Raw genomic sequence first — 25677 nt, 5'->3', positions numbered from 1 at the left:
ACCATCTTAACTCAGCATGATGATCAATATTGTGAACTTATTTGATGTTAGTTATAAACATCTGTTAACTTTTTAAAAAATATATTTGTAGATTTGTACCGAATAACTGATATTATATATAAAGTAAGAAATCAATCTTTTGACAAATTTGGTTATTTTGACAGACTGGGGGGTTAGTGGAAGTTCATTATGATGATGTGGAAAATACAGCAGACGAGGTATCAACGAACCTGGACCTGCTGGCATCCCTGTCTGTGTCTGAAGAGGTTGTTCCTAGTACATCACGCATGATGGAGGTGTCAACAGAGTCTGGCAGTAAGACTGTGGAACTCATCATTCCTCCTTCCACCATTCAGGCTGAAAGTCAGCCATCAGCATCTCAGAAACTTCCCCCTAATGACTTGGTTATGTTGTATTTATCAGGTGAGGAGGATAATACAATGTTAAGATTATACAAGGGTATGTGGAACCCTTTAAATGGTATGGGTTATCATGATCACCAGGTGGCACAGATTCTGTTAACATTAAGCGAATGGAGTGAGCCAATATCATAAATTTAATTTTGATTTTGAAGCATGAGAGATAAAGTTATCATATCATATCCCTAATGAAGTGATTGTATTTGATTACTAATTGAAGTACTGTCTGTATTGCAGATACATGTCGGTATAATTTGAAAGGAAGTTTATTCTATTGATTTTTTAGAAATGAGTTTTTTTAAATATCACTATACAAACTTAAAACCTACATGTTATTTGAAAAGAACAGTCTCTTACAGAGCCAGTGGTACATTGCTGACCAGATCTTGTACAGTATCTTACAGAGACAGTGGTACATTGCTGACCAGATCTTGTACAGTATCTTACAGAGACAGTGGTACATTGCTGACCAGATCTTGTACAGTATCTTACAGAGACAGTGGTACATTGCTGACCAGATCTTGTACAGTCTATTACAGAGACAGTGGTACATTACTGACCACATCTTGTACAGTCTTTTACAGAGACAATGGTACATTACTGACCAGATCTTGTACAGTTTCTTACAGAGCCAATGGTACATTGCTGACCAGATCTTGTACAGTATCTTACAGAGTCAGTGGTACATTGCTGACCAGATCATGTACAGTTTCTTACAGAGGCAGTGGTACATTGCTGACCAGATCATGTACAGTCTATTACAGAGGCAATGGTACATTGCTGACCAGATCTTGTACAGTCTATTACAGAGACAGTGGTACATTGCTGACCAGATCATGTACAGTCTATTACAGAGGCAATGGTACATTGCTGACCAGATCTTGTACAGTCTATTACAGAGACAGTGGTACATTGCTGACCAGATCATGTACAGTCTATTACAGAGGCAATGGTACATTGCTGACCAGATCTTGTACAGTCTATTACAGAGACAGTGGTACATTACTGACCAGATCTTGTACAGTATCTTACAGAGACAGTGGTACATTACTGACCAGATCTTGTACAGTCTCTTACAGAGCCAGTGGTACATTACTGACCAGATCTTGTAGTCTCTTACAGAGCCAGTGGTACATTACTGACCAGATCTTGTACAGTCTCTTACAGAGCCAGTGGTACATTACTGACCAGATCTTGTACAGTATCTTACAGAGCCAGTGGTACATTACTGACCAGATCTTGTACAGTATCTTACAGAGACAGTGGTACATTACTGACCAGATCTTGTAGTCTCTTACAGAGCCAGTGGTACATTACTGACCAGATCTTGTACAGTCTCTTACAGAGCCAGTGGTACATTACTGACCAGATCTTGTACAGTATCTTACAGAGACAGTGGTACATTACTGACCAGATCTTGTACAGTATCTTACAGAGACAGTGGTACATTACTGACCAGATCTTGTACAGTCTCTTACAGAGTCAGTGATACATTACTGACCAGATCTTGTACAGTCTCTTACAGAGTCAGTGATACATTGCAATTGCTGACCAGATCTTGTAGTCTCTTACAGAGCCAGTGGTACATTACTGACCAGATCTTGTACAGTCTCTTACAGAGTCAGTGATACATTGCAATTGCTGACCAGATCTTGTAGTCTCTTACAGAGCCAGTGATACATTACTGACCAGATCTTGTACAGTCTCTTACAGAGTCAGTGATACACTGCTGACCAGATCTTGTATAGTCTCTTACAGAGCCAGTGGTACATTACTGACCAGATCTTGTACAGTCTCTTACAGAGTCAGTGATACACTGCTGACCAGATCTTGTACAGTCTCTTACAGAGTCAGTGATACACTGCTGACCAGATCTTGTATAGTCTCTTACAGAGTCAGTGATACACTGCTGACCAGATCTTGTATAGTCTCTTACAGAGTCAGTGATACACTGCTGACCAGATCTTGTACAGTCTCTTACAGAGACAGTGGTACATTACTGACCAGATCTTGTACAGTATCTTACAGAGACAGTGGTACATTGCTGACCAGATCTTGTACAGTATCTTACAGAGTCAGTGGTACATTACTGACCAGATCTTGTAGTCTCTTACAGAGCCAGTGGTACATTACTGACCAGATCTTGTACAGTCTCTTACAGAGTCAGTGATACACTGCTGACCAGATCTTGTACAGTATCTTACAGAGCCAGTGGTACATTGCTGACCAGATCTTGTACAGATTCTTACAGAGCCAGTGGTACATTACTGACCAGATCTTGTACAGTATCTTACAGAGACAGTGGTACACTGCTGACCAGATCTTGTACAGTATCTTACAGAGACAGTGGTACACTGCTGACCAGATCTTGTACAGTATCTTACAGAGCCAGTGGTACATTGCTGACCAGATCTTGTACAGATTCTTACAGAGCCAGTGGTACATTACTGACCAGATCTTGTACAGTATCTTACAGAGGCAGTGGTACATTGCTGACCAGATCTTGTACAGATTCTTACAGAGCCAGTGGTACATTACTGACCAGATCTTGTACAGTATCTTACAGAGACAGTGGTACACTGCTGACCAGATCTTGTACAGTATCTTACAGAGACAGTGGTACACTGCTGACCAGATCTTGTACAGTATCTTACAGAGCCAGTGGTACATTGCTGACCAGATCTTGTACAGATTCTTACAGAGCCAGTGGTACATTACTGACCAGATCTTGTATAGTCTCTTACAGAGGCAGTGGTACATTACTGACCAGATCTTGTACAGTATCTTACAGAGCCAATGGTGCTTTGCTGACCAGATCTTGTATAGTCTCTTACAGAGACATGTACAGTGGTACATTGCTGACCAGATCTTGTACAGTATCTTACAGAGCCAGTGGTACATTACTGACCAGATCTTGTACAGTTTCTTACAGAGACAGTGGTACATTACTGACCAGATCTTGTAGTCTCTTACAGAGCCAGTGGTACATTACTGACCAGATCTTGTACAGTCTCTTACAGAGTCAGTGATACACTGCTGACCAGATCTTGTACAGTTTCTTACAGAGACAGTGGTACATTACTGACCAGATCTTGTACAGTATCTTGTACAGTATCTTACAGAGCCAGTGGTACATTACTGACCAGATCTTGTACAGTTTCTTACAGAGACAGTGGTACATTACTGACCAGATCTTGTAGTCTCTTACAGAGCCAGCGGTACATTACTGACCAGATCTTGTACAGTATCTTACAGAGCCAGTGGTACATTACTGACCAGATCTTGTACAATCTCTTACAGAGTCAGTGATACATTGCAATTGCTGACCAGATCTTGTATAGTCTCTTACAGAGCCAGTGGTACATTACTGACCAGATCTTGTACAGCCTCTTACAGAGTCAGTGATACACTGCTGACCAGATCTTGTACAGTCTCTTACAGAGTCAGTGATACACTGCTGACCAGATCTTGTACAGTCTCTTACAGAGTCAGTGATACACTGCTGACCAGATCTTGTATAGTCTCTTACAGAGCCACTGGTGCTTTGCTGACCAGATCTTGTACAGTTTCTTACAGACCCAGCGGTACATTACTGACCAGATCTTGTACAGTATCTTACAGAGTCAGTGGTACATTACTGACCAGATCTTGTACAGTTTCTTACAGAGCCAGTGGTACATTACTGACCAGATCTTGTACAGTATCTTACAGAGACAGTGGTACATTACTGACCAGATCTTGTACAGTTTCTTACAGAGACAGTGGTACATTGCTGACCAGATCTTGTAGTCTCTTACAGAGCCAGTGGTACATTACTGACCAGATCTTGTACAGTATCTTACAGAGACAATGGTACATTACTGACCACATCTTGTACAGTATCTTACAGAGACAGTGGTACATTACTGACCAGATCTTGTACAGTATCTTACAGAGACAGTGGTACATTGCTGACCAGATCTTGTAGTCTCTTACAGAGCCAGTGGTACATTACTGACCAGATCTTGTACAGTATCTTACAGAGCCAGTGGTACATTACTGACCAGATCTTGTACAGTATCTTGTACAGTATCTTACAGAGACAGTGGTACACTGCTGACCAGATCTTGTACAGTTTCTTACAGAGGCAGTGGTACATTGCTGACCAGATCATGTACAGTCTATTACAGAGGCAGTGGTACATTGCTGACCAGATCTTGTACAGTATCTTACAGAGACAGTGGTACATTGCTGACCAGATCTTGTACAGTCTCTTACGTATACAGAGACAGTGGTGTTGTACACATGGAAGCATCTGGCAATGTTATTATTATATTATTACGGCCTAGATATTCTGTCCTGGTTGAGTGAAATTAATTTATTGTATTTCCTGGCTACAATGTTTTATAAAATTTTATCATCAACAGAATATTCTAATATGGATATGGATTGAAATAAATAAAAACAATCTGCATTTTTAAAATCCACCTGTTGTATGTATCACTACACTTTTTTTCACTATCAGGTAAAATTAGCTTCCTGGAATTCAATGAAATGGTAAACAATGCAAAGGAACAAGACGACGATGAAAAGGATGATGACAACGATGATGATGATGATGAAGATGATGATGATGAAGATGAGATTGGAATTAATCAAGATGATGACCCTGACTATAAACCAAGTACAAGTTCTCTCCCTTCACAATCAAAGAAGAAAATGGAAGACAGTCAGACATCAGATGGCTCACTATCTCCCGTGAAGAAAAGTAAGCTATACACTTTTTTGTCTTTCAGTACTATATTTAATCTATTAGAGATGCAGTGATTTTAACTAATTGTAAAAATTCAGCATAATACCTGAGTTAAGAGCCTTAATAATGCTATTTAGATCCTTCATGAGGAATAGGTTTCATCTTAAAAGATCTGATTACAGTAAATTTAAAGTATCTATGAAATGTGATAATCTTACTGTAATTGCCAGTAAGTATCCACTGGTCAAAATAGCTTAATGGCCCAATGCACTAGGAGTAGAAAGCTGGGGTTGAAAAGTGAAAGTATTGATTAATATTTCATAGAATACTTCAGTCTGAAGATGCGTGAAGGAATGTTGATTTGATTTTCATGACTGATTTAAAACAATTGCATGACATGAAAATATTCAAAGAGTTACCTTAACTTATTAAAATTAGATGCTGATAATGTCTGTATTCTCAAAGAGAAAATTGTGATAATCATAACAAAACACAAAAAAGATGTGATAAGATTATTAAAAAAAAAGGTAATGACAGCAAAATAATTTATACCTCCCATTTAACTTACATGTCATATGGAGATTTGACAGAGTCCCTTTTGAATCACTGTTCTGATGAGCCAAGGTCAATCATTCACCAACCAATCAAATTTGTACTGTCAGTACCAGATAAGTTCATATGAATTATTGTTGCTAACAAAGCCTATGAAGCAGTGGTCAATTTGGTCATGTGGCTACACCAATGAAATTGTGTTTGAAAAAAAACACATCTATTTTTATCTGCTGGTTAAATTTGATAAAAACTTATTTTTTACTGGATGATATGTCAGAGCTTTCGACTGAAAGCTTTAGGAAGACAATCGTTTGCCTTCTAGATCATTTTTTCTTACTGGTAAGCTCATCTTGAAGTCAGAGTGGAAGAGAAGTATGATTGGTTAATACTGGAATTCATAACTTACATTGATTATAAAGTCTTCAGAGCAATGATTCCCACAGGGCTGTGTCAGATCTTCATGTATAGAAGACTAGGAAAACAGTGGAACGAGAGATCTTGTAATTAGATAAAGAAGTAGAATTAGAATTTTTTAATCAGATTGTCACACAAAACATTGAGATCAAAATGGCTGCCATAAAACTCCTTAGTCATTGACCAGTAAGTGTTGTTAGTTTGTTGTCAGTGTTCAGTATTTTCTATGGTTGTGATATAGATAACTCTTGTAAGGTAGATAGAAAAAATGTTTTCTTTGTTTCTTCTGTTTACAGCTGTGTATCATTAAATATAGTTTCGGCTTATAATATTACTCTTAGGTATTGAATCGTAGTGACAATAGTAAAATACAACAGTTTGTATGTATGAGTAGTTAACCATGTGCCTTCCTGTATTTCAGGAAAGTATGTCAGAAAAAATGTAAGTACAAATAACAGTTTTCTGTCAAATTATCTTACAAAGATCTTTATATTTCAGAAAGTAATACAAGTAAGAAGTTGAGTAAAACAAGCAGAAATTCACAATGTTTTCAAGATTTGAAAAATACACTCTGTCTCCGTGACTGTATTCTTATAGCTACCATGTGTTTAAAGACGAACCAGCAGTTTAATAGCTATAAATGTATAATTAATTAGATTGACATTTAAATGTTGAATAACATAACATTCCTTAGAATCATTTATTGAGTGCTGTCACTGTCTGCAGTCAAACAAGATGATCCCAAAGCACTTGAAGGGCTTGATGGGAGAAGCGAACCTGAAATTTGCTCGAGGAGAAACTGAAGAAGCTATCCAGATTTGTATGGACATCATTAAAGAAGGTACATTACAACTGGCATACAACATACACGTTTATTATAGTAGTCAAGTATGAGCATTTGAATCAAGAATCAACGAGGTTACCTCTGCTCATGCATTTTGTTAACATTTACAATGATGTTAGCTTATCAGTATTGTCATAGTTAAAGAAATGTCAGAAAATTGATATATAGCTTTCACAAAGTTTATGTTGTCACTGTTTCTGTGAATCTGCTGACTCTAAATAGGCTATGTCACATGGAATTCAGTAATTTAAAAGATTCAGTTTATCACTTAAAAACCTGAGAATGTAATTAGTGAAATATCGCAAATAAAAAAGTCATATTAAAAAAAAATTGAATTTTCACTTGTAAATTGGACAGTATTATTTAAGAAAGGTGAATTTTGGCTTCTAAATTGGATAGTATTATTTAAGAAAAGTGAAGTTTGACTCGTAAATTAGACAGTATTATTTAAGAAAGGTAAATTTTTACTTGTAAATTGGACATTATTATTTAAGAAAGGTGAGTTTTAACTCATAAATTGGGCCAAATTATTTAAGCAAGGTGAATTTTGACTCATAAATTGGTCAGTATTATTAAAGAAAGGTGAATTTTAACTCATAAATTGGGCCAAATTATTTAAGCAAGGTGAATTTTGACTCATAAATTGGACAGTATTATTTAAGTAAGGTGAATTTTGACTCATAAATTGGACAATATTATTTAAGCAAGGTGAATTTTGACTCAGACATTGGACAGTATTATTTAAGTAAGGTGAATTTTGACTCATAAATTGGACAATATTATTTTAAAAAGGTGGATACTATTATTGCACATGTGTCTTTGGATATTTTTGACATAGCTATATTACAGCATGTAACACGGGTTATTTTTTAGAGACTATGCCTAGGATATATAGTATGTGACTATGGTATAGGGAGAGAGTAAGTGCTGTGCATTGTTTTCACAGTGATTATGATGATTTAACGTACTGATGTTAAACTTTAACAAAAGTATGAACTGTAAGTGGTAGATAATATCTGTATGAATGATTCATTCAACATACAGCATCAACATATTTTGCTTTTGAATTTTTGTATCAGCTCCTCGGGCCATCCTTCCCTATCAGACATTGGCTGTGATATATGAGACTACTGGTGACATGCAGAAGGCTTTAGAGGTTTGTACACTGTTTTTCTAGATTAATATTTCTATTGTTTACTAGAAAGGCAAAGAAGTGTTCAGTTTTCTTAACGTATATGTATAGTCATAAAATCTATGTAACAAACTTTGCAAGATTCATGTTAAAAAACAAAACAAAAAACACACCAATTACTAAACAAAAAATAAAAACATTCGTGAAATGATGTTGATCTAGAAATAAGAAGACGATTGCATGATAAGTTTTTATGTTTTGATCAGTTTCATACTCTGGCTGCGTACCTGAACCCTAAAGATGCTGAACAATGGGGTCGTTTAGCTGAGATGTTTCTGGACCAGAACCAGACTTCACAAGCTGTTATAGCTTATTCTCAAGGTATGAAATTGCTCGAATAAACTGTAGTCGAGAGCTATCTGTAATCTTCTCTACAGTAACAAACAAATCACTCATTATATATGTATAACTAGGTTGTTGGAAATGTCTTTTACAGTTGTAACCTTTGGTATTCGTATTGACAGAAACTACAACATATATAACATGGACGCAGTACATTGACTGGAACAATAACAATGTATTTAAACGACAATGGTACACTACACGACACGGTTACAATACCGGAACAATTACAATGTATTTAAACGACAATGGTACACTACACGACACGGTTACAATGATGTAATGTAGATATATTAAAAGTTACATTTATGAAATTTACATGAAGACAGACTTACCAGGGCTTGTCGTCTGTACTGTCTGATGGCATGATGGAGAATGAACTGGGAGCGGGGGACAGGAATGATATGTGCAGGTAATAGAACAAAAGTCAATGCAACACTCTCATCCTATCAAACCTCTCTACAATGACATTCGACACAAATCCTTGCACGGATGGGACGTACATGTAGTTGACACATACATGTCTCGAGCGCCCAAGGGCTACATAGTGATACGTAGTGACCCTAAGAACACCCACTACATACTGACTGTGTTACAGCGATACTTAGTGACCCTATGAACCCCCACTACATGCTGTGTTACAGCGATACGTAGCGACCCTAAGAACCCCCACTACATACTGCCTGTTACAGCGATACGTAGTGACCCTAAGAACCCCCACTACATACTGCCTGTGTTACAGCGGTACGTAGTGACCCTAAGAACACCCACTACATACCGACTGTGTTACAGCGATACTTAGTGACCCTATGAACCCCCACTACATAGTGCCTGTGTTACAGTGATACATAGTGACCCTAAGAACCCCCACTACATACTGCCTGTGTTACAGCGATACGTAGTGACCCTAAGAACCCCCACTACATACTGACTGTGTTACAGTGATACATAGTGACCCTAAGAACCCCCACTACATACTGCCTGTGTTACAGCGATACGTAGTGACCCTAAGAACCCCCACTACATACTGCCTGTGTTACAGCGATACGTAGTGACCCTAAGAACCCCCACTACATACTGCCTGTGTTACAGCGATACGTAGTGACCCTAAGAACCCCCACTACATACTGCCTGTGTTACAGCGATACGTAGTGACCCTAAGAACCCCCACTACATACTGCCTGTGTTACAGCGGTACGTAGTGACCCTAAGAACACCCACTACATACTGACTGTGTTACAGCGATACGTAGTGACCCTAAGAACCCCCACTACATACTGTGTTACAGCGGTACGTAGTGACCCTAAGAACCCCCACTACATACTGACTGTTACAGCGATACGTAGTGACCCTAAGAACCCCCACTACATACTGACTGTGTTACAGCGATACTTAGTGACCCTAAGAACCCCCACTACCTACTGCCTGTGTTACAGTGATACGTAGCGACCCTAAGAACCCCCACTACATACTGCCTGTTACAGCGATACGTAGTGACCCTAAGAACCCCCAACTACATACTCCCTGTTACAGCGATACGTAGTGACCCTAAGAACCCCAACTACATACTCCCTGTTACAGCGATACGTAGTGACCCTAATAACCCCCACTACATACTGTGTTACAGCGATACGTAGTGACCCTAAGAACCCCCACTACATACTGACTGTGTTACAGCGGTACGTAGTGACCCTAAGAACACCCACTACATACTGCCTGTGTTACAGCGATACTTAGTGACCCTAAGAACCCCCACTCCATACTGTGTTACAGCGGTACGTAGCGACCCTAAGAACCCCAACTACATACTGACTGTTACAGCGATACGTAGTGACCCTAAGAACCCCCACTACATACTGACTGTGTTACAGCGATACATAGTGACCCTAAGAACCCCCACTACATACTGACTGTTACAGCGATACGTAGTGACCCTAAGAACCCCCACTACATAATGACTGTGTTACAGCGATACGTAGTGACCCTAAGAACCCCCACTACATCATGGAGAGGATTAAGCTGTATGAAGAGCTTGGAGAGACAAAGCGAGTTATGGAGGGCTACAGGACAGTGCTCAGTCTGATCCCACCAGAGGAGGGAGAGAAGTATATAGAACTGGCCAGGGACCTGTCCATGGTAATTCTGTGCTATAATCAATCTTTATACATCCTCCAGGAGGACACTGTTTTAGAACTAATCCTGCTGATGTTCTGGATCTCATTGGATCAATGAAAATGGCGATGGTTTATATATAGTAATAAAAAACAACAAAGAATGCCGACATAATAAGGAAACCATGACAATTCTAGCACATATTCGATAAAGCAAAGGCAAAAATATAGACAAAAATGATTTTGCATGGAGACTCCTGAAAAAAAGTAGACCAGGTATTCTGCAAAATTCTTCATTAATGACACGTACCATACAAATCACGAAATGAAGAAGTTCTGTGGTAGATGATGTGCTTTTTTCTATTTAGCTCAATGTTGTTTTAATAGTATTTGTTGCATCTTAAAATTGATTTAAAATGAGCTTTGGTCTCATTTCAGCAATACTTTAATCTAGCTGACAGGCAGAATGCCATAAAGATAATGAAGAGTGCATTTCAGCTTCATCCTGACAATGTGACATCAGAAGGTAACATTGTTAATGTTTGATGATCCTGTGATTAATCAGTTTTTATACTCCGCATCTACCTGGCCCTCAGTTGGTGATCTGTTTTCATACTCAACATCTACCTGGCCCTCAGTTGGTGATCTGTTTTCATACTCAGCTTCTACCTGGTCCTCAGTTGGTGATCTTCAATATTTAAAGCCTCTCTATGTTTTTGTTTATAGATCTAAAACTTTATCAATTATCTTTAAATCTGCTGAGTTAAGTCAACAATTTACAAGTAAAATATGTAATAAACATCTAAAAACAGAATTTGAATCCCCAGATGAGAAACAGAAAAACATGGGTTTGTTCATCAAATGCTGAGAAGTTTCACTGCCAATTCATGGTGGCTTTTCACTTTTAACCTAGCTATCTGAATTTTTTGTCTAACAGACTCATAATTTGAAAAACAAGATGGTCAGCATGCAACCATCTTGGATTTTTAAAATGCCAGATTATTACCTCTACTTCTTAGAAAGAATTGGATAGATATCATTTTATATAAATTTAAAAAGTTTTCCCTTGGTTGGTACTGTATCATATCATATTAATTCCTCATAAATTATAGATAATGAATACATATTGACACAATAGTAATACAGTTGACAAGTCAAACATACTATGGCCGAAGCAGGTCCCTCTGGAATTATTCATTAACATGCAATTAAATATGGCTGTTTGTTTAGATTATGTGAGTTTGTGTTTGGTTCTGTTTATACAGATGTGAACTTGTACCTGGAGTTACTGATAGTAGAGAAACTGTTTATGGAGTGTGTTGAGGTAAACAAATATTATTGATAAGTGTGTTCATTACCTATATTCCTTTGACTTTTGTAATAATAAGTACATTGATTTTGTTTTGTATTTCTGATCATTGAAATACTCATGTACATTTCCATGGTTTAATAATATATACCAAATCAGTCAAAGTCACACATTGGATGTGCAGACTGTGTGTATTTGATAACTACAGGTAGACATTCATTTGTTTTATCTTTTATTTGAATATTTGTTAGTTATTGTAACCAAAAATCACTGAACCTTGAACAGTTATACTCCCAAAATTTCATTCCATTTCATAGCCATATCTTATGGCTATTTATCTTATGGCTATTTATCTTATGGCTATTTATCTTATATCTTATGGCTATTTATCTTATATCTTATGGCTATTTATCTTATGGCTATTTCAGCATTAATCTAGTCTCTAGAGGACAATATTTCAACCCTGAGCACCCATAAATCTAGAATTGTGGAGCGTTTGATTGAATGTTAGGCGAAAAGCCTTTTAAACATACTGTATTGCAATTGGACTGAGGAATGCTGAAACAACTAAATTTCTACTGTAGAGTATTTTGAAGATATTGCTGTATGATTCGTCCATTAGAACATGTGTTAGGTCATATATAGAACCCGCAAATAGTCAGGTGTAGTCTCTGATCAGGACATCACTGAGTAGGAACTAAATATTCCTAATGATAAAAGAAGTCAATGTCACCTCGAATTATGTGAGCAATTCAATAACTTTTACTAAAATATAACTTTGACTTGTTTATGTTTGGTAGGTGTTGGTGAAGCACTGTGGCGTGAGCCTGATATTCAACAACAAGGCAGTTTGGGAGAAGAACCATATTGACACTGTTGACCCTGATGCTCTAGTCAGTGGTCAGGTAGCCATAGAAACGTAAGACAAAGAAACTCTATACTATGTAATTACTTTTCCTGCATATTATTGTGTAGAGTTGTAATATAAAACTCAATGTAGAGTTGTAATATAAAACTCAGTGTAGAATTGTACTATAAAACTCAGTGTAGAGTTGTATTATAAAACTCAATGTAGAGTTGTATTATAAAACTCAATGTAGAGTTGTACTATAAAACTCAGTGTAGAGTTGTACTATAAAACTCAGTGTAGAGTTGTACTATAAAACTCAGTGTAGAGTTGTACTATAAAACTCAGTGTAGAGTTATATTATAAAACTCAATGTAGAGTTGTACTATAAATCTCAGTGTAGAGTTGTACTAAAAAACTCAGTGTAAAGTTGTACTATCATAAAACTCAGTGTAGAGTTGTACTATAAAACTCAGTGTAGAGTTGTACTGTAAAACTCAGTGTAAAGTTGTATTATAAAACTCAGTGTAGAGTTGTACTATAAAACTCAGTGTAGAGTTGTACTATAAAACTCAGTGTAAAGTTGTACTATAAAACTCAGTGTAAAGTTGTACTATAAATCTCAGTGTAGAGTTGTACTAAAAAACTCAGTGTAAAGTTGTACTATCATAAAACTCAGTGTAGAGTTGTACTATAAAACTAAGTCAGTGTAAAGTTGTACTATAAAACTCAGTGTAGAGTTGTACTATAAAACACAGTGTAGAGTTGTACTATAAAACTCAGTGTAGAGTTGTACTATAAAACTCAGTGTAGAGTTGTACTATAAAACTGAGTGTAAAGTTGTCCTATAAAACTCATTGTAAAGTTGTAATATAAAACTCAGTGTAGAGTTGTAATATAAAACTCAGTGTAGAGTTGTAATATAAAACTCATTGTAAAGTTGTAATATAAAACTCAGTGTAAAGTTTTACTATAAAACTCAGTGTAAAGTTTTACTATAAAACTCATTGTAAAGTTGTAATATAAAACTCAGTGTAGAGTTGTAATATAAAACTCAGTGTAAAGTTGTACTGTTTACAGGTGTAAGATCCCAGAGCTGCTGCCTATTGATCTAGGTGTAAAGTTGTCTGTGTGTATGATTCACCAGCGACAGAAAGCCATTGTGTCGGTGAGTGTTATAGAGGTAGTTCATTTTAATGTAGAATTTTTTTTTTTTTAATCTTTTTTATTTCTTCGTAGTTAGAACACATGAAATTTCTCACTCGAGATTAATGTAGAGATTAGAATTAACCTTAATCGATATTTCTGGAGAAAATACGTAATATATTGTGTTACATATAGATGAAAGAAATACTACAGAATATTACATTTAAATGAGTATCTTGAAAGGAAATGATTCAGTGAATAATGTCTGTTGCGGTTATTTTAGCCCATCATCAGCCAACTGACCTCAGAGAGTATAGATGATATGGGCGACCTTTACATCGATATAGCTGAAGCCTTGATGGAGTCTCATTACTTCAAAGATGCTAAACCTCTGCTCGTAAAGTTGATCAAATCCTCACGTTACAGCACAGTAAGAATGAACTCTAAATTTCCTTTATTCTCCAAAATATAAATCCATACTTACTCTAGATTGTCTTATATCGGATCCCATTTTAATATACAGAATTATTATACACCTTGATATTTTAAATTTGTTTTTTCGTTGGTTACCTGTTCTGTTTGTTTTTTCATTGGTTACCTGTTCTGTTTGTTTTTTCATTGGTTACCTGTTCTGTTTGTTTTTTCATTGGTTACCTGTTCTGTTTGTTTTTTCATTGGTTACCTGTTCTGTTTGTTTTTTCATTGGTTACCTGTTCTGTAAGTGTTTATCAGGCTATATTGAAATGACGTAAGATATTAGGTAGCTTGTAGCATTAAGAGATTTTATTTGTACGGTGGCAGGTAAGAAATAAGGTAGGGACCATCATATTTGTGTAAACAGATAGGTGTAAGGATACTGATAATCTTTCCTTTGTTTCATCACTACTCTGTCTTTGTATGCTTTGTTTTACTCTATAGGTATCTCATTGACAACCTTCCTCTTATGACCCTGGCTGTTGCTAGGACGTTAAACAACTAAAAAAAAACTCTGTACTGATAATCATCAGTTTGTATTTCAAGGATTCAGTAACAAATATTTAATAGCTTTGTTTTAACTGCTTTACCTAGGCTGCAGCTGTGTGGCTGAAGATGGCTGAGTGTTTGAACAACCTTGGCGACCTGGAGGAGGCAGTACAGGCCTATGGTAATGTGGTCGAGATGGCTCCACAACATGTGGGGGCCAGGATGGCTCTCTCATCTCTCAATCAACAGCTAGGGAAACATGAGGAGGCTCTCATGGCCCTCTCTCAGGGTAAGGGTGTATTTTGTAGATTTTGACATCATAACACTTGTGTAATTATCAAACCTGGAGCTCCTGTAAGGGATAGAAACTGATTATATGATACCGTAATACCTTGTCTGACCCCTAATATAAACCTGGACACTCTGTAAAACTGATTATAGAGGTATGATACCGTAATACCTTGTCTGACCCCTAATATAAACCTGGACACCCTGTAACTGATTATAGAGGTATAATACCGTAATACCTTGTCTAACCCCTAATATAAACCTGGACACACTGTATAACTGATTACAGAGGAATGATACTGTAATACCTTGTCTGACCTGGACACCCTGTAATACTGATTATAGAGGTATGATACTGTAATACCTTGTCTAACCCCTAATATAAACCAGGACACCCTGTTTAACTGATTATAGAGGTATGATACCGTAATACCTTGTCTGACCCCTAATATTAACCTGGACACCCTGTATAACTGATTATAGAGGTATGATACTGTAATACCTTGTCTGACCCCTAATATAAACCTGGACACCCTGTATAACTGATTATAGAGGTATGATACTGTAATACCTTGTCTAACCCCTAATATAAACCTGGACACTCTGTAAAACTGATTATAGAGGTATGATACCGTAATACCTTGTCTGACCCCTAATATAAACCTGGACACTCTGTATAACTGATTATAGAGGTATGATACTGTAATACCTTGTCTAACCCCTAATATAAACCTGGACACTCTGTATAACTGATTATAGAGGTATGATACCGTAATACCTTGTCAGACCCCTAATATAAACCTGGACACCCTGTAATACTGATTATAGAGGTATGATACTGTAATACCTTGTCTGACCCCTAATATAAACCTGGACACCCTGTATAACTGATTATAGAGGTATGATACCGTAATACCTTGTCTGACCCCTAATATAAACCTGGACACCCTGTAATACTGATTATAAATGTATGATACTGTAATACCTTGTCTAACCTTTGTGTTTTACTCCTTACAGGTGATTTGGGGGAAGCACTGATGTCTAAACAGGTAAAGAAACATGTGACTTGATGTCAGACCTGTTTACACGACACTATAAACTTACAGGTGTATTAAAGTATAAATTCACCGGGTCTGTCTGTACATATTACCCATTTTGACCATTATCTACTGTTTCAAAAGAACATTTACTGTCACAGTGGCTAATCTTCCGGATAACATCTGCTTCCATTACAGTTAATGTTCAATGTTGATACAACTTCTAATGATACTGTAATCCAGAAAAGACCTGACACCATGAGATACTTAGCTGTTTTTATAACCTCAAGCCATGGTTAGAATGTCTTTATATTAATACCTATATCTATGTTGACAGTACATGTAATGTCTATATCTATGTTGACAGTTTATATAATGCCTAAATCTGTGTTGACAGGAACAGATTCTTCTGCTACAAAAGTGCCATCTTTTGCACTCTCAAAGTCGACATGATGAGTTCATATTTGCCTGCAAACAACTTCTCTTTCACCAGTTCAAGGACATTACAAAAGCCTCGTTCCTAAAAGGTAAATAGTCTTCTCACTCGAGACACTTTAAAGTCAAATAGTAATACCAAGTTACAACATATTTTGTATCATTATCATTGTAACTGTCCTCAAATATTTATATGAAACAGTCATGAAAAAGACATTTTCTATAAATTTATCTTGTGGAGCGTATTTACAGAATAATTATAATTAGTTGTTTGGAAAAAAATGTGTTTGAAAAAAAGAATAGAAAGCAAACCTAGAACTAGTGTTTGAAAACAGTACTTTAAATAGAAAGGAAAACAAGAACTACAGGAATGACTTGTTGGACCTTAATATGACCTACTGTGCACTCCAATTAGGCTGTTCTCTTTTAATTATCAAAAAAAGAGATTAATGTATTGGCAAGGGAAGTAAATTTAAGTCGCAAAAATCCTGAAGATTTCCTCTGTATTACATACCTATAGATAATGATAGCTAACGTAGTGACAAAGACATCAATCTATCTTCAGTTCCAACATTTAGGTTCTTCCTCAGATATTTATAGATTTATTCTCTTTCCTGGTAAGTATGATTTACGGACACTTAAGAGACATACCCACTTCTGTTGAAGATAAAATCTAAATGTGATATTTATATCTTAATTTCCAGTTGTGTTTACCTATAAAACTCCTAAACACAAGATGGAGGATGTGGTGAAGCATATGAAGGAAGGTTGTCAAGTTCAAACAGAGCGCAATGGTAATTGTTGTGAAAAGCTTAAATGCTTTATGCTTTATTAAAAACTGGAACACTTAAGAGTAATTGTCATTATACACCCAGCACACAACTTGAGTTCTGTTGGGTCAATTTCACTCAGACTATCTAGTACTTTAACAGAGAATGTGCTTCCTTGGAATAGCTTTTTAGACTTGTAGGTCAAAGTTAAATGTCACTGTTACTAAAAATTGAAAATAAAACAATTCTTGCATGGGACAATACCTTGAATTCTGAAGTGCCAATAGCATTTCACTTTATTCAGGGCCCTTAGAAGGTCTGAAGGTCAAGGTCACTGTTACTGAAAATAGAACTAGGAACATACTGTGAAAAGGGTCAAATTTTCTGAAGTTCTACATGATGATAAACTGATCTACAGGTGTACAATTTGTATATTTGGGGAAATGAAGCAGCAATTGAGTGTCAATGTAACACTTTGGTTCAGATTTAGAGACACATGTTGCAGAGACATTAGTGATGTGTCAGTATTCTAGTTGTTATGTAAGTCCCCATATAACCATATAACACATTCATTTGTTAACCTTTATCAAAGTAGAATACCAAATTATTGTAGTCCATACCAGGTATCAGTGATGAAATGTTTATAATATCTATACATATTTCAGGGATATACAAAACTGACTTGCCAGTTGATGATCTGTGGGATTTATTTGTCAAGGTAAGTGTAGACAAGCTCCAGACCTTCTCAGTGAAGTGATGTAACTATAACAGGTAATTTAAGAGAGAGGTTTCCTATTTATAGGATATAAGTACAATATCTGATTATATGTTCATTGTTAGTAATGATACACTTTATTGTATTTGCCAGCCTTCTCTACAATGTTAGTGTATTTACAGTTATGTGACCTACTGATGGATCTTCAGAAGTACCATGAACTGATGGAAGTGACCGGAATAGCAATGTCCTGTCCATTCTTCATGGCTGATCCAAGGAAACTCAAGGTAGAATTGATTATGCATACCCAATATAACAGGAGCTAGCTATATTTCTCTCAGCTTACAGCGCTGCGCGCTGAAGTGTGTACGGTCAAAGTGTAACACAAGTACGACAGGTATTGGTACTACATTACTGTGTATCGACAGTACTCTAACAAAGTCGATTGCGCTGAGTAAGCGTTGATTTGATTGGTCGAACTGAATGCACACACCTTTCTCAGCACTCGTGTGCACATGAGTAAACTTGCGAGAATGGCGGGTTATGAAAATGTTCTACAAGTGAAATATTCAGTGACAAGTTTATAAATGAAGGTCCATATATGAATTTATCCTGCAACTGCCACCGCATTGTCGGAATACACCCACCGTATATATATTTTTGCTGTATATACGGCAGTGACGGAAAACAGCTGTATTTTGGAATCTTAGCACGTGCGTCAGTTCGACTGACCTACTTCAAAGTGAAACTACGTTTAAAAGACGAACATATTTATGTGATATTTGACACCGTTTCACATAAAAATGATTATTTTTGATGATTATTTTCATGACTGTTGGAGAATAAGTAGAATACATAGTCAGTGTTTTAAAATATAAGCTGTATTTCTGGCTCGGGACAGAAAGACAAAAGTGGCGATTTCTTTACCCTCGCCAAAATACAGCTTATATTTTAAGACACTGACCATGTATTCTTTATGTATATACTATACATACATATATGGAACGTCATCACCATCGTGCCAAGCCCCTGTGCTCCGGAACCCAGTTTTGTCTGATGTTTGACCCTTCCAAATTACATGTAAACTGAATCGCTATCGTGACCCAGATAGTTTAGCTTGTACACGAGGTGTGAAAGGAAGTGCAAATGCTATCTACCCTATACAATGGACTTTCCCACTCTCAAATCAGTGTATTGCGAAAATATATCACCGAACTGAAGGGTCGACCTGGTCAGCTGGTGACAAAGTTCGAAGGGCTGGTTAGCTTGACGATCATCAATCAATACGTGCGTAATTTTCAAAATACACTGACTGTGTTGTCCATATTGAAAGAACATCTGCATAATAAACATTTAAATGTATAAATATTAGATATATTGTAAATTTAGCTGGTTAAACCTTGCAAGTTGCAGTTATACACATGTAGTTGTGAGCTTATACATGTAATGCAAATCACCTTGGTTAGTTACATGTCTGACAAAAAAACAGGGAAACTATAGGTCTAGACGGTGTACACGACGGTACGCATATAACGTACTACTTCAAACATGTAAAATTCCAAGGGCCGTGTTTACACCAGAGGGAAAAGTGAAGATAAAAAAACGAGAAAAAACTGTTTATAATCTACATTCAGAAGGACTCTCATATTCAGCCATCAGTGATAAGACCGGTTTGTCTAATCAGGATGTCGCAAAATTATGAAGATTTTTTATGCAACTAAGTCTTTAGCGCCCATCGTCAAACGGAAACCACTGAAAAGTAAAAAGGTGACTCAAGATGTTATGGAATTCATCGAATTCAAAAAGAAATGTAAGCCAAGTATTTAAGATGCTCTGGATTTCCCTGCTTCGTTCTTGTCTGGATTTTTCCGACAGTGTGGATATGTATAATCACGGAAGGTATCATATAAGTTGTTCATAACAACATGGCATATATATGTGTGTAACAACCCATGTGTTCAACGAGTACCAGATCTTTATTAAATGCTTAAAACTTAACGTAAAAGTTGTCGTTGTTTTGCATAGTCATGTAATTATATATAATCGCACACGTGTGTATACACAGCCACGGTCCTGGTACAGTACATACTCCGTGTTCGCCCCGCCCCTTTCGGCATAGAACCAATCAGGAAGGTCGATACATTGTTTCAAGCTTATCAGTTGGCGATTCAATACAATCAACAGTTGCTGTACTACTATTGAAAAAGTACCGTACACACTTCAGCGCGCAGCGCTGTAACAGTATAAATAGTTATATTTCACTCACAGAGCATTCCTTGTTGTATGCTAATATTTTATACCCCCATATCCCTATCAGACAATTGCACTCACTGCATTCTTTTATCATGATGTGTTACAAATGTCCAAAATCATCATTTTATTAGATATTTGTCAAAACGATTATTACTAGAAAAGTTATAATGTAGATTTTGTTCCCATTACTTGCTTTAGTTAAAACACTAATTGTTATCATTAGCATTAATTTGCTGCTTAAAGTCCAGTATTTATTGTAATATAAACCCATCACAAATAAAGTCCTGTTAAAGCTTTTGAGATTAAGAGAGTTGTCTCCTCTTTGACCAGCACGTAACAGTATTATGGCAGGTGTTTCTATTTGTCATCAACATTGACATTAAATTTTCATTAAATTTGAAATCTTCATTTGTTTTCTGTTGTTAGTCCAGACATTACGGGTTAAATGCTGATGCCAACAGAGGGTACATATATATGTACCATGTACATACTGTCGTGTGAATTATCAATACATATTTTGTGTGAATTAACAAGACAACTACAGTCATGATAATGCACACTACAGTATATAGATATACATGTCGGTAGATATATATGTCTTGTTAATTCACAGAACAGTATATAGATTTGCATGTCTGTAGGAATTAATGAGACATGTGCATTTGCATGTATACTGTCATGTTTATTATCCCTATGTATTCAAGTGATTAATGAAAGGAATCTGTTTTACAGCAAGCAGAGTTCATGTGTTTGGTGGCCTGTATCATGACAAAAAATGGATTGATGGCTTTCACATTTGTACGTGAGATGTGCCAGAAGGTAGGTTACCTAAACCATACTACAACTAGTTATCAAACATCACACATTTATCACCAGGATTTCCATTGTTTTTATAGAGGCTGTATTGATCCTGTATCTTATAGAAGCTTTTTTGATTCTGTATGTTTAGCCCACCATCATCAGATAGTGGGCTACTCAAATTGCCCTGCTTCTGTGATCCGTCCGTCCATCCATCAGTCCGTCCTTCCGTAAACAATTCTTGTTATCACTATTTATAGAAGGTCCTAAAGTGATCTTTCTCATATTTCATATGTAAGTTTCCCTTGGTCTGTAGTTGTGCATATTGTATTTTGGGACCGATCGGATATCAACATGGCCGACAGGTGGCCATCTTGGATCTTGAAAATTGAGGTATGTTGGTGCTATTTTTTAGAAAGTACTAAAGGGATCTTTCTCAAATTTCTTATGTAAATTCCTCTTGGTCCCTTCTTTTGCATATTGCATTTTGAGACCGATTGGAAAACAACATGGGCGACAGGCTGCCATCTTCGATTTTGATAATTGAAGTTTGTTATCCTATTTATAGAGGCTGTTCTGATCCTGTTATTCATGAAGTTTTCTCCATAATGAACATAAGCTATTTCATTTCAAATAACATATCAATAATTAGGGACTTTCACCAACTGGTGAAAAGACCTATTGTTTCTGTTCTGTTGGATGGCATATGTCAAAGGGATGTGGTCATCTTTTATGAAGTAGGTCAAGAATCCAATATGGCCACCATGACGTCCTACCTAAAAAGTTTTTAAATGGCCATAACTTGAAAACCATTGAATTAACAGGGTTCATGCAATCATATTATTTGTAGAATATCTTCGGGGCTAACCATGTCATGTAAATACAAAATATGTTTAATTAAAAGACTTGTTAAGAGGTTCAGTTCATCTATTTTTCAACATTTTTCAAAAATTCTTTCATAGATTGATGCAGTATGTTATTCCGATGTCTTTTGTTTTTCAGTAACATTTGCCTTTAACATGGTATGCCATTTTTGATATTTCCTTTGATCTTTGAGTTTGCCAACCATTCACATTTTAAACTTCTTCTCATGTTCCATCAGTTAGATTCAGCACAAACTTTTATAACATGCCTATGAGATGGTCATGATTAAGTTTATTATTTTAGGGTCTATCTTAAATCCAATATGGCCTCCATGACATTGTACCTAAAAAGTTTTAAATGGCATAACTCAAACATACAGCATACAGAGGTCATGTAATCATATTATTTGTAGATGATGTCTTGGGCTAATTTTTTCTCATTAAAACTGTTAAGGTCAGAGGTCAAATAAAAAAGGTCACTATGGGGTGAAAGGTCACCAATTTTTCAAAACTTTTAGAACGATGCGGTTTATGTCATTCCAATGATTTTGATGCCTTTGGCTTTTCGATAGCACTTCTGGTTCAGGTAGTACACCATTTTGAAAATTTCTAGATTGTGCAATCATTATTTAACCAAGAGGCCCATGCACTTGATAATGGGCCTGAAGTATGCTTGGGTGAAGGGCTTCCAAGTTTGATCAAATGATTGACCTTGACCTACATTCAAGGTAACAGGGGTCAAATAGGGTTAAATTTTCAATCAAATTGTTAATAACCAAGAGACCCAGGGAATTGATATTGGGTCGGTAGCATACGAGGATTAAGAGCTATAAGGTTTGTTCAAATGAATAACCTTGACTTACATTCAAGGTCACAGGCGTCAAATAGGCAAAAATCTTTAAACATTGATTTCTTGGTAGCCAACAGACTCCCCAGACCTGCTATTGTGCCAATAGTATGCTGGAATTAAGGCTTACAAAATTTACTTTTATGAATATCTAGCCTTCTCTGATTATTTAGTAAAGTGGTAATTAGCATCACTTAGTATCTGTATATAGATGACCTAGATCAACTTCAAAGTTGCTCTAGAAGCAGATGAGCAATTCAAGCCTATTGGGCCTCTTGTTGTATTTATAGGAAGGGGATAAGAATCAAGTTTGGAATCTACTAAACCAGCTGCTGACACTCTCTACAGAAAACAAATACAACAAGTTCTGTCTGCGCTATCTTCTGTCTGTAAGTACAAACTATTATTATATCTACAGAAAAAAAGAGTCCATGGACAATATTTCAAATTCTGTTTGGCTGATTGCACTCAAAAATCAGGTTCTTTCTCAAAGAAAGTGCTTGCTTGGAATAGGGCCACTGTTACTATAGTATAGGCAATCGGTTTAACTCGTTGTTCTCAGACTTTATCCAGTGCTTTCTCAAGAAAGACCTTGTTTTGGACAGCTTTTCTAGTGTGATGGTCAAGGGTCAAGGTCAGTTACTATTGATAGAAAAAAAAAATTGCACAGTAACTTGAGTTCTGTTAGTGGCATTTGCTATGTAACTCTCAAGATTAGCACAGGTGTAGAGAAGGACATTGTGGGTCCCTTTCTGACTTGTCAGCTATTTGAGTATCTACAGAAAACAAGTAGGTAGGAGTCTTATGGGATAGGTAGATGTTCTCAAAGTTGATATCAATACACACATCTAGTTGAAACCTTTCATGTATTTGCAGCATCCGGACCATACTGCCATCTGCTTGTTGAATGGACATAATGCAACTTTATCAGGGACATACAAATATGCTTTAGGTAAGTATTGTTTACACAGATATCTGGAAATGTGTACAATAGGTAAAGTATTGTTTACTTAGATATCTAGAAATGTGTACAATAGGTAAAGTATTGTTTACTTAGATATCTAGAAATGTGTACAATAGGTAAGTATTGTTTACTTAGATATCTAGAAATGTGTACAATTATAGGTAAAGTATTGTTTACACTGACATCTAGAAATGTGTACAATTATAGGTAATGTATTGTTTACTTAGACATCTAGAAATGTGTACAATAGGTAAGTATTGTTTACACTGACATCTAGAAATGTGTACAATAGGTAAGTATTGTTTACACTGACATCTAGAAATGTGTACAATTATAGGTAAAGTATTGTTTACTTCAACATCTAGAAATGTGTACAATAGGTAAGTATTGTTTACACTGACATCTAGAAATGTGTACAATAGGTAAAGTATTGTTTACTCCAACATCTAGAAATGTGTACAATAGGTAAGTATTGTTTACACTGACTTCTAGAAATATGTACAATAGGTAAGTATTGTTTACACTGACATCTAGAAATGTGTACAATAGGTAAAGTATTGTTTACTCCAACATCTGGAAATGTGTACAATAGGTAAGTATTGTTTTATAAGTTGGTACATTTGTTTGAAAGTTTGAAGAATTTTTCACAAAATAAAACCATTTTTTGTAACATCTGGAATTGTATTTTGTCTAGCGATTCCAATTTCTGGTAAACAAGAATTCAGTTGGTGCATGTGTTTGTATGCTTGTCATTACATTAAAGAATGATAGTTATAGATCATAATAACATATAATGCTAGTATGTAATTGGGAGATGATTGTAAGGTGATCTTTTTACAGGGGAGTATGTGTCAGTTCTAAGGACTTGTCCTAAAGACCCCCTAGTCAGTCTGTGTATTGGGCTGACTTTCATACATCTGGCTGCCCAGAAGTTTTCTGCTAAGAAACATTTTCTGCTGACTCAGGTAGGCCATTTACTACTTCTAATTTTGATATATTCTATATTCCATTCACTCAACGTCCATTGTCTGTTCATAATTAATCCTTGTTATCACTATTTCTTAATGAGAAGTCCTGAAGGATATTTCTCAAACTTCACAATTTTGAGTTAATTGGGATGAGAAAATGGCCGACAGGCTGCCAAATGGATGTAAACAATTGTCTCTTAAATGGAAAACAGCTGTCGCCTTTGGTAATGAAATGCAGGATCCATGGCCAAAAGTTTGGTTTTTTTTCCCTTTGGTAAAGAAATGCAGGATCGATGGCCAAAAAGGGAGGCTTTTGTCCCCTTTGGTAAAGAAAGGCAGGATCCATGGCCAAAAGGAAGGCTTTTGTCCCCTTTGGTAATGAATGGCAGGATCCATGGCCAAAAGGAAGGCTTTTGTCCCCTTTGGTAATGAAAGGCAGGATCCACGGCCAAAAGGGAGACCTTTGTCCCCTTTGGTAATGAAAGGAAAGATCCATGGCCAAAAGGGAGGCCTTTGTCCCCTTTAGTAATGAAAGTCAGGATCCATGGCCAAAAGGGAGGCCTTTGTCCCCTTTGGTAATGAATGGAAGGATCCACAGCCAAAAGGGAGGCCTTTGTCCCCTTTGGTAATGAATGGCAGAATCCATTGCCAAAAGGGAGGCCTTTGTCCCCTTTGGTAATGAAAGGCAAGATCCATGGCCAAAAGGGAGGCCTTTGTCCCCTTTGGTAATGAAAGGCAAGATCCATGGCCAAAAGGGAGACCTTTGTCCCCTTTGGTAATGAAAGGCAGGATCCATGGCCAATAGGGAGGCTTTTGTCCCCTTTGGTAATGAATGGAAGGATCCACAGCCAAAAGGGAGGCTTTTGTC

General features: G+C 36.6%; 1 protein-coding gene across 1 annotated transcript in view; it reads left to right on the top strand.

The window, feature by feature from the left end:
* LOC117325269 (general transcription factor 3C polypeptide 3-like) overlaps window positions 1-25677 on the top strand; it is a 54621-nt gene that overhangs the window by 1727 nt on the left and 27217 nt on the right. The window contains exons 2-23 of the mRNA XM_033881380.1: window positions 165-423; window positions 4924-5166; window positions 6539-6558; window positions 6844-6958; window positions 8041-8117; window positions 8360-8474; window positions 10465-10631; window positions 11045-11132; window positions 11872-11930; window positions 12716-12834; window positions 13843-13930; window positions 14192-14338; window positions 14977-15160; window positions 16177-16208; window positions 16594-16723; window positions 17336-17425; window positions 18067-18119; window positions 18299-18403; window positions 21102-21188; window positions 23168-23266; window positions 23754-23829; window positions 24682-24806. Coding sequence (XP_033737271.1) covers window positions 165-423; window positions 4924-5166; window positions 6539-6558; window positions 6844-6958; window positions 8041-8117; window positions 8360-8474; window positions 10465-10631; window positions 11045-11132; window positions 11872-11930; window positions 12716-12834; window positions 13843-13930; window positions 14192-14338; window positions 14977-15160; window positions 16177-16208; window positions 16594-16723; window positions 17336-17425; window positions 18067-18119; window positions 18299-18403; window positions 21102-21188; window positions 23168-23266; window positions 23754-23829; window positions 24682-24806 — 2478 coding nt within the window. The remainder of the gene's footprint in view (window positions 1-164; window positions 424-4923; window positions 5167-6538; window positions 6559-6843; window positions 6959-8040; window positions 8118-8359; window positions 8475-10464; window positions 10632-11044; window positions 11133-11871; window positions 11931-12715; window positions 12835-13842; window positions 13931-14191; window positions 14339-14976; window positions 15161-16176; window positions 16209-16593; window positions 16724-17335; window positions 17426-18066; window positions 18120-18298; window positions 18404-21101; window positions 21189-23167; window positions 23267-23753; window positions 23830-24681; window positions 24807-25677) is intronic.

Source organism: Pecten maximus, chromosome 4 (assembly GCF_902652985.1).
Source record: "Pecten maximus chromosome 4, xPecMax1.1, whole genome shotgun sequence".
NCBI lineage: Eukaryota > Metazoa > Mollusca > Bivalvia > Pectinida > Pectinidae > Pecten > Pecten maximus.
The sequence above is the reverse complement of the archived record's forward strand: the minus strand, read 5'-3'. Positions and strand labels throughout refer to the sequence as shown.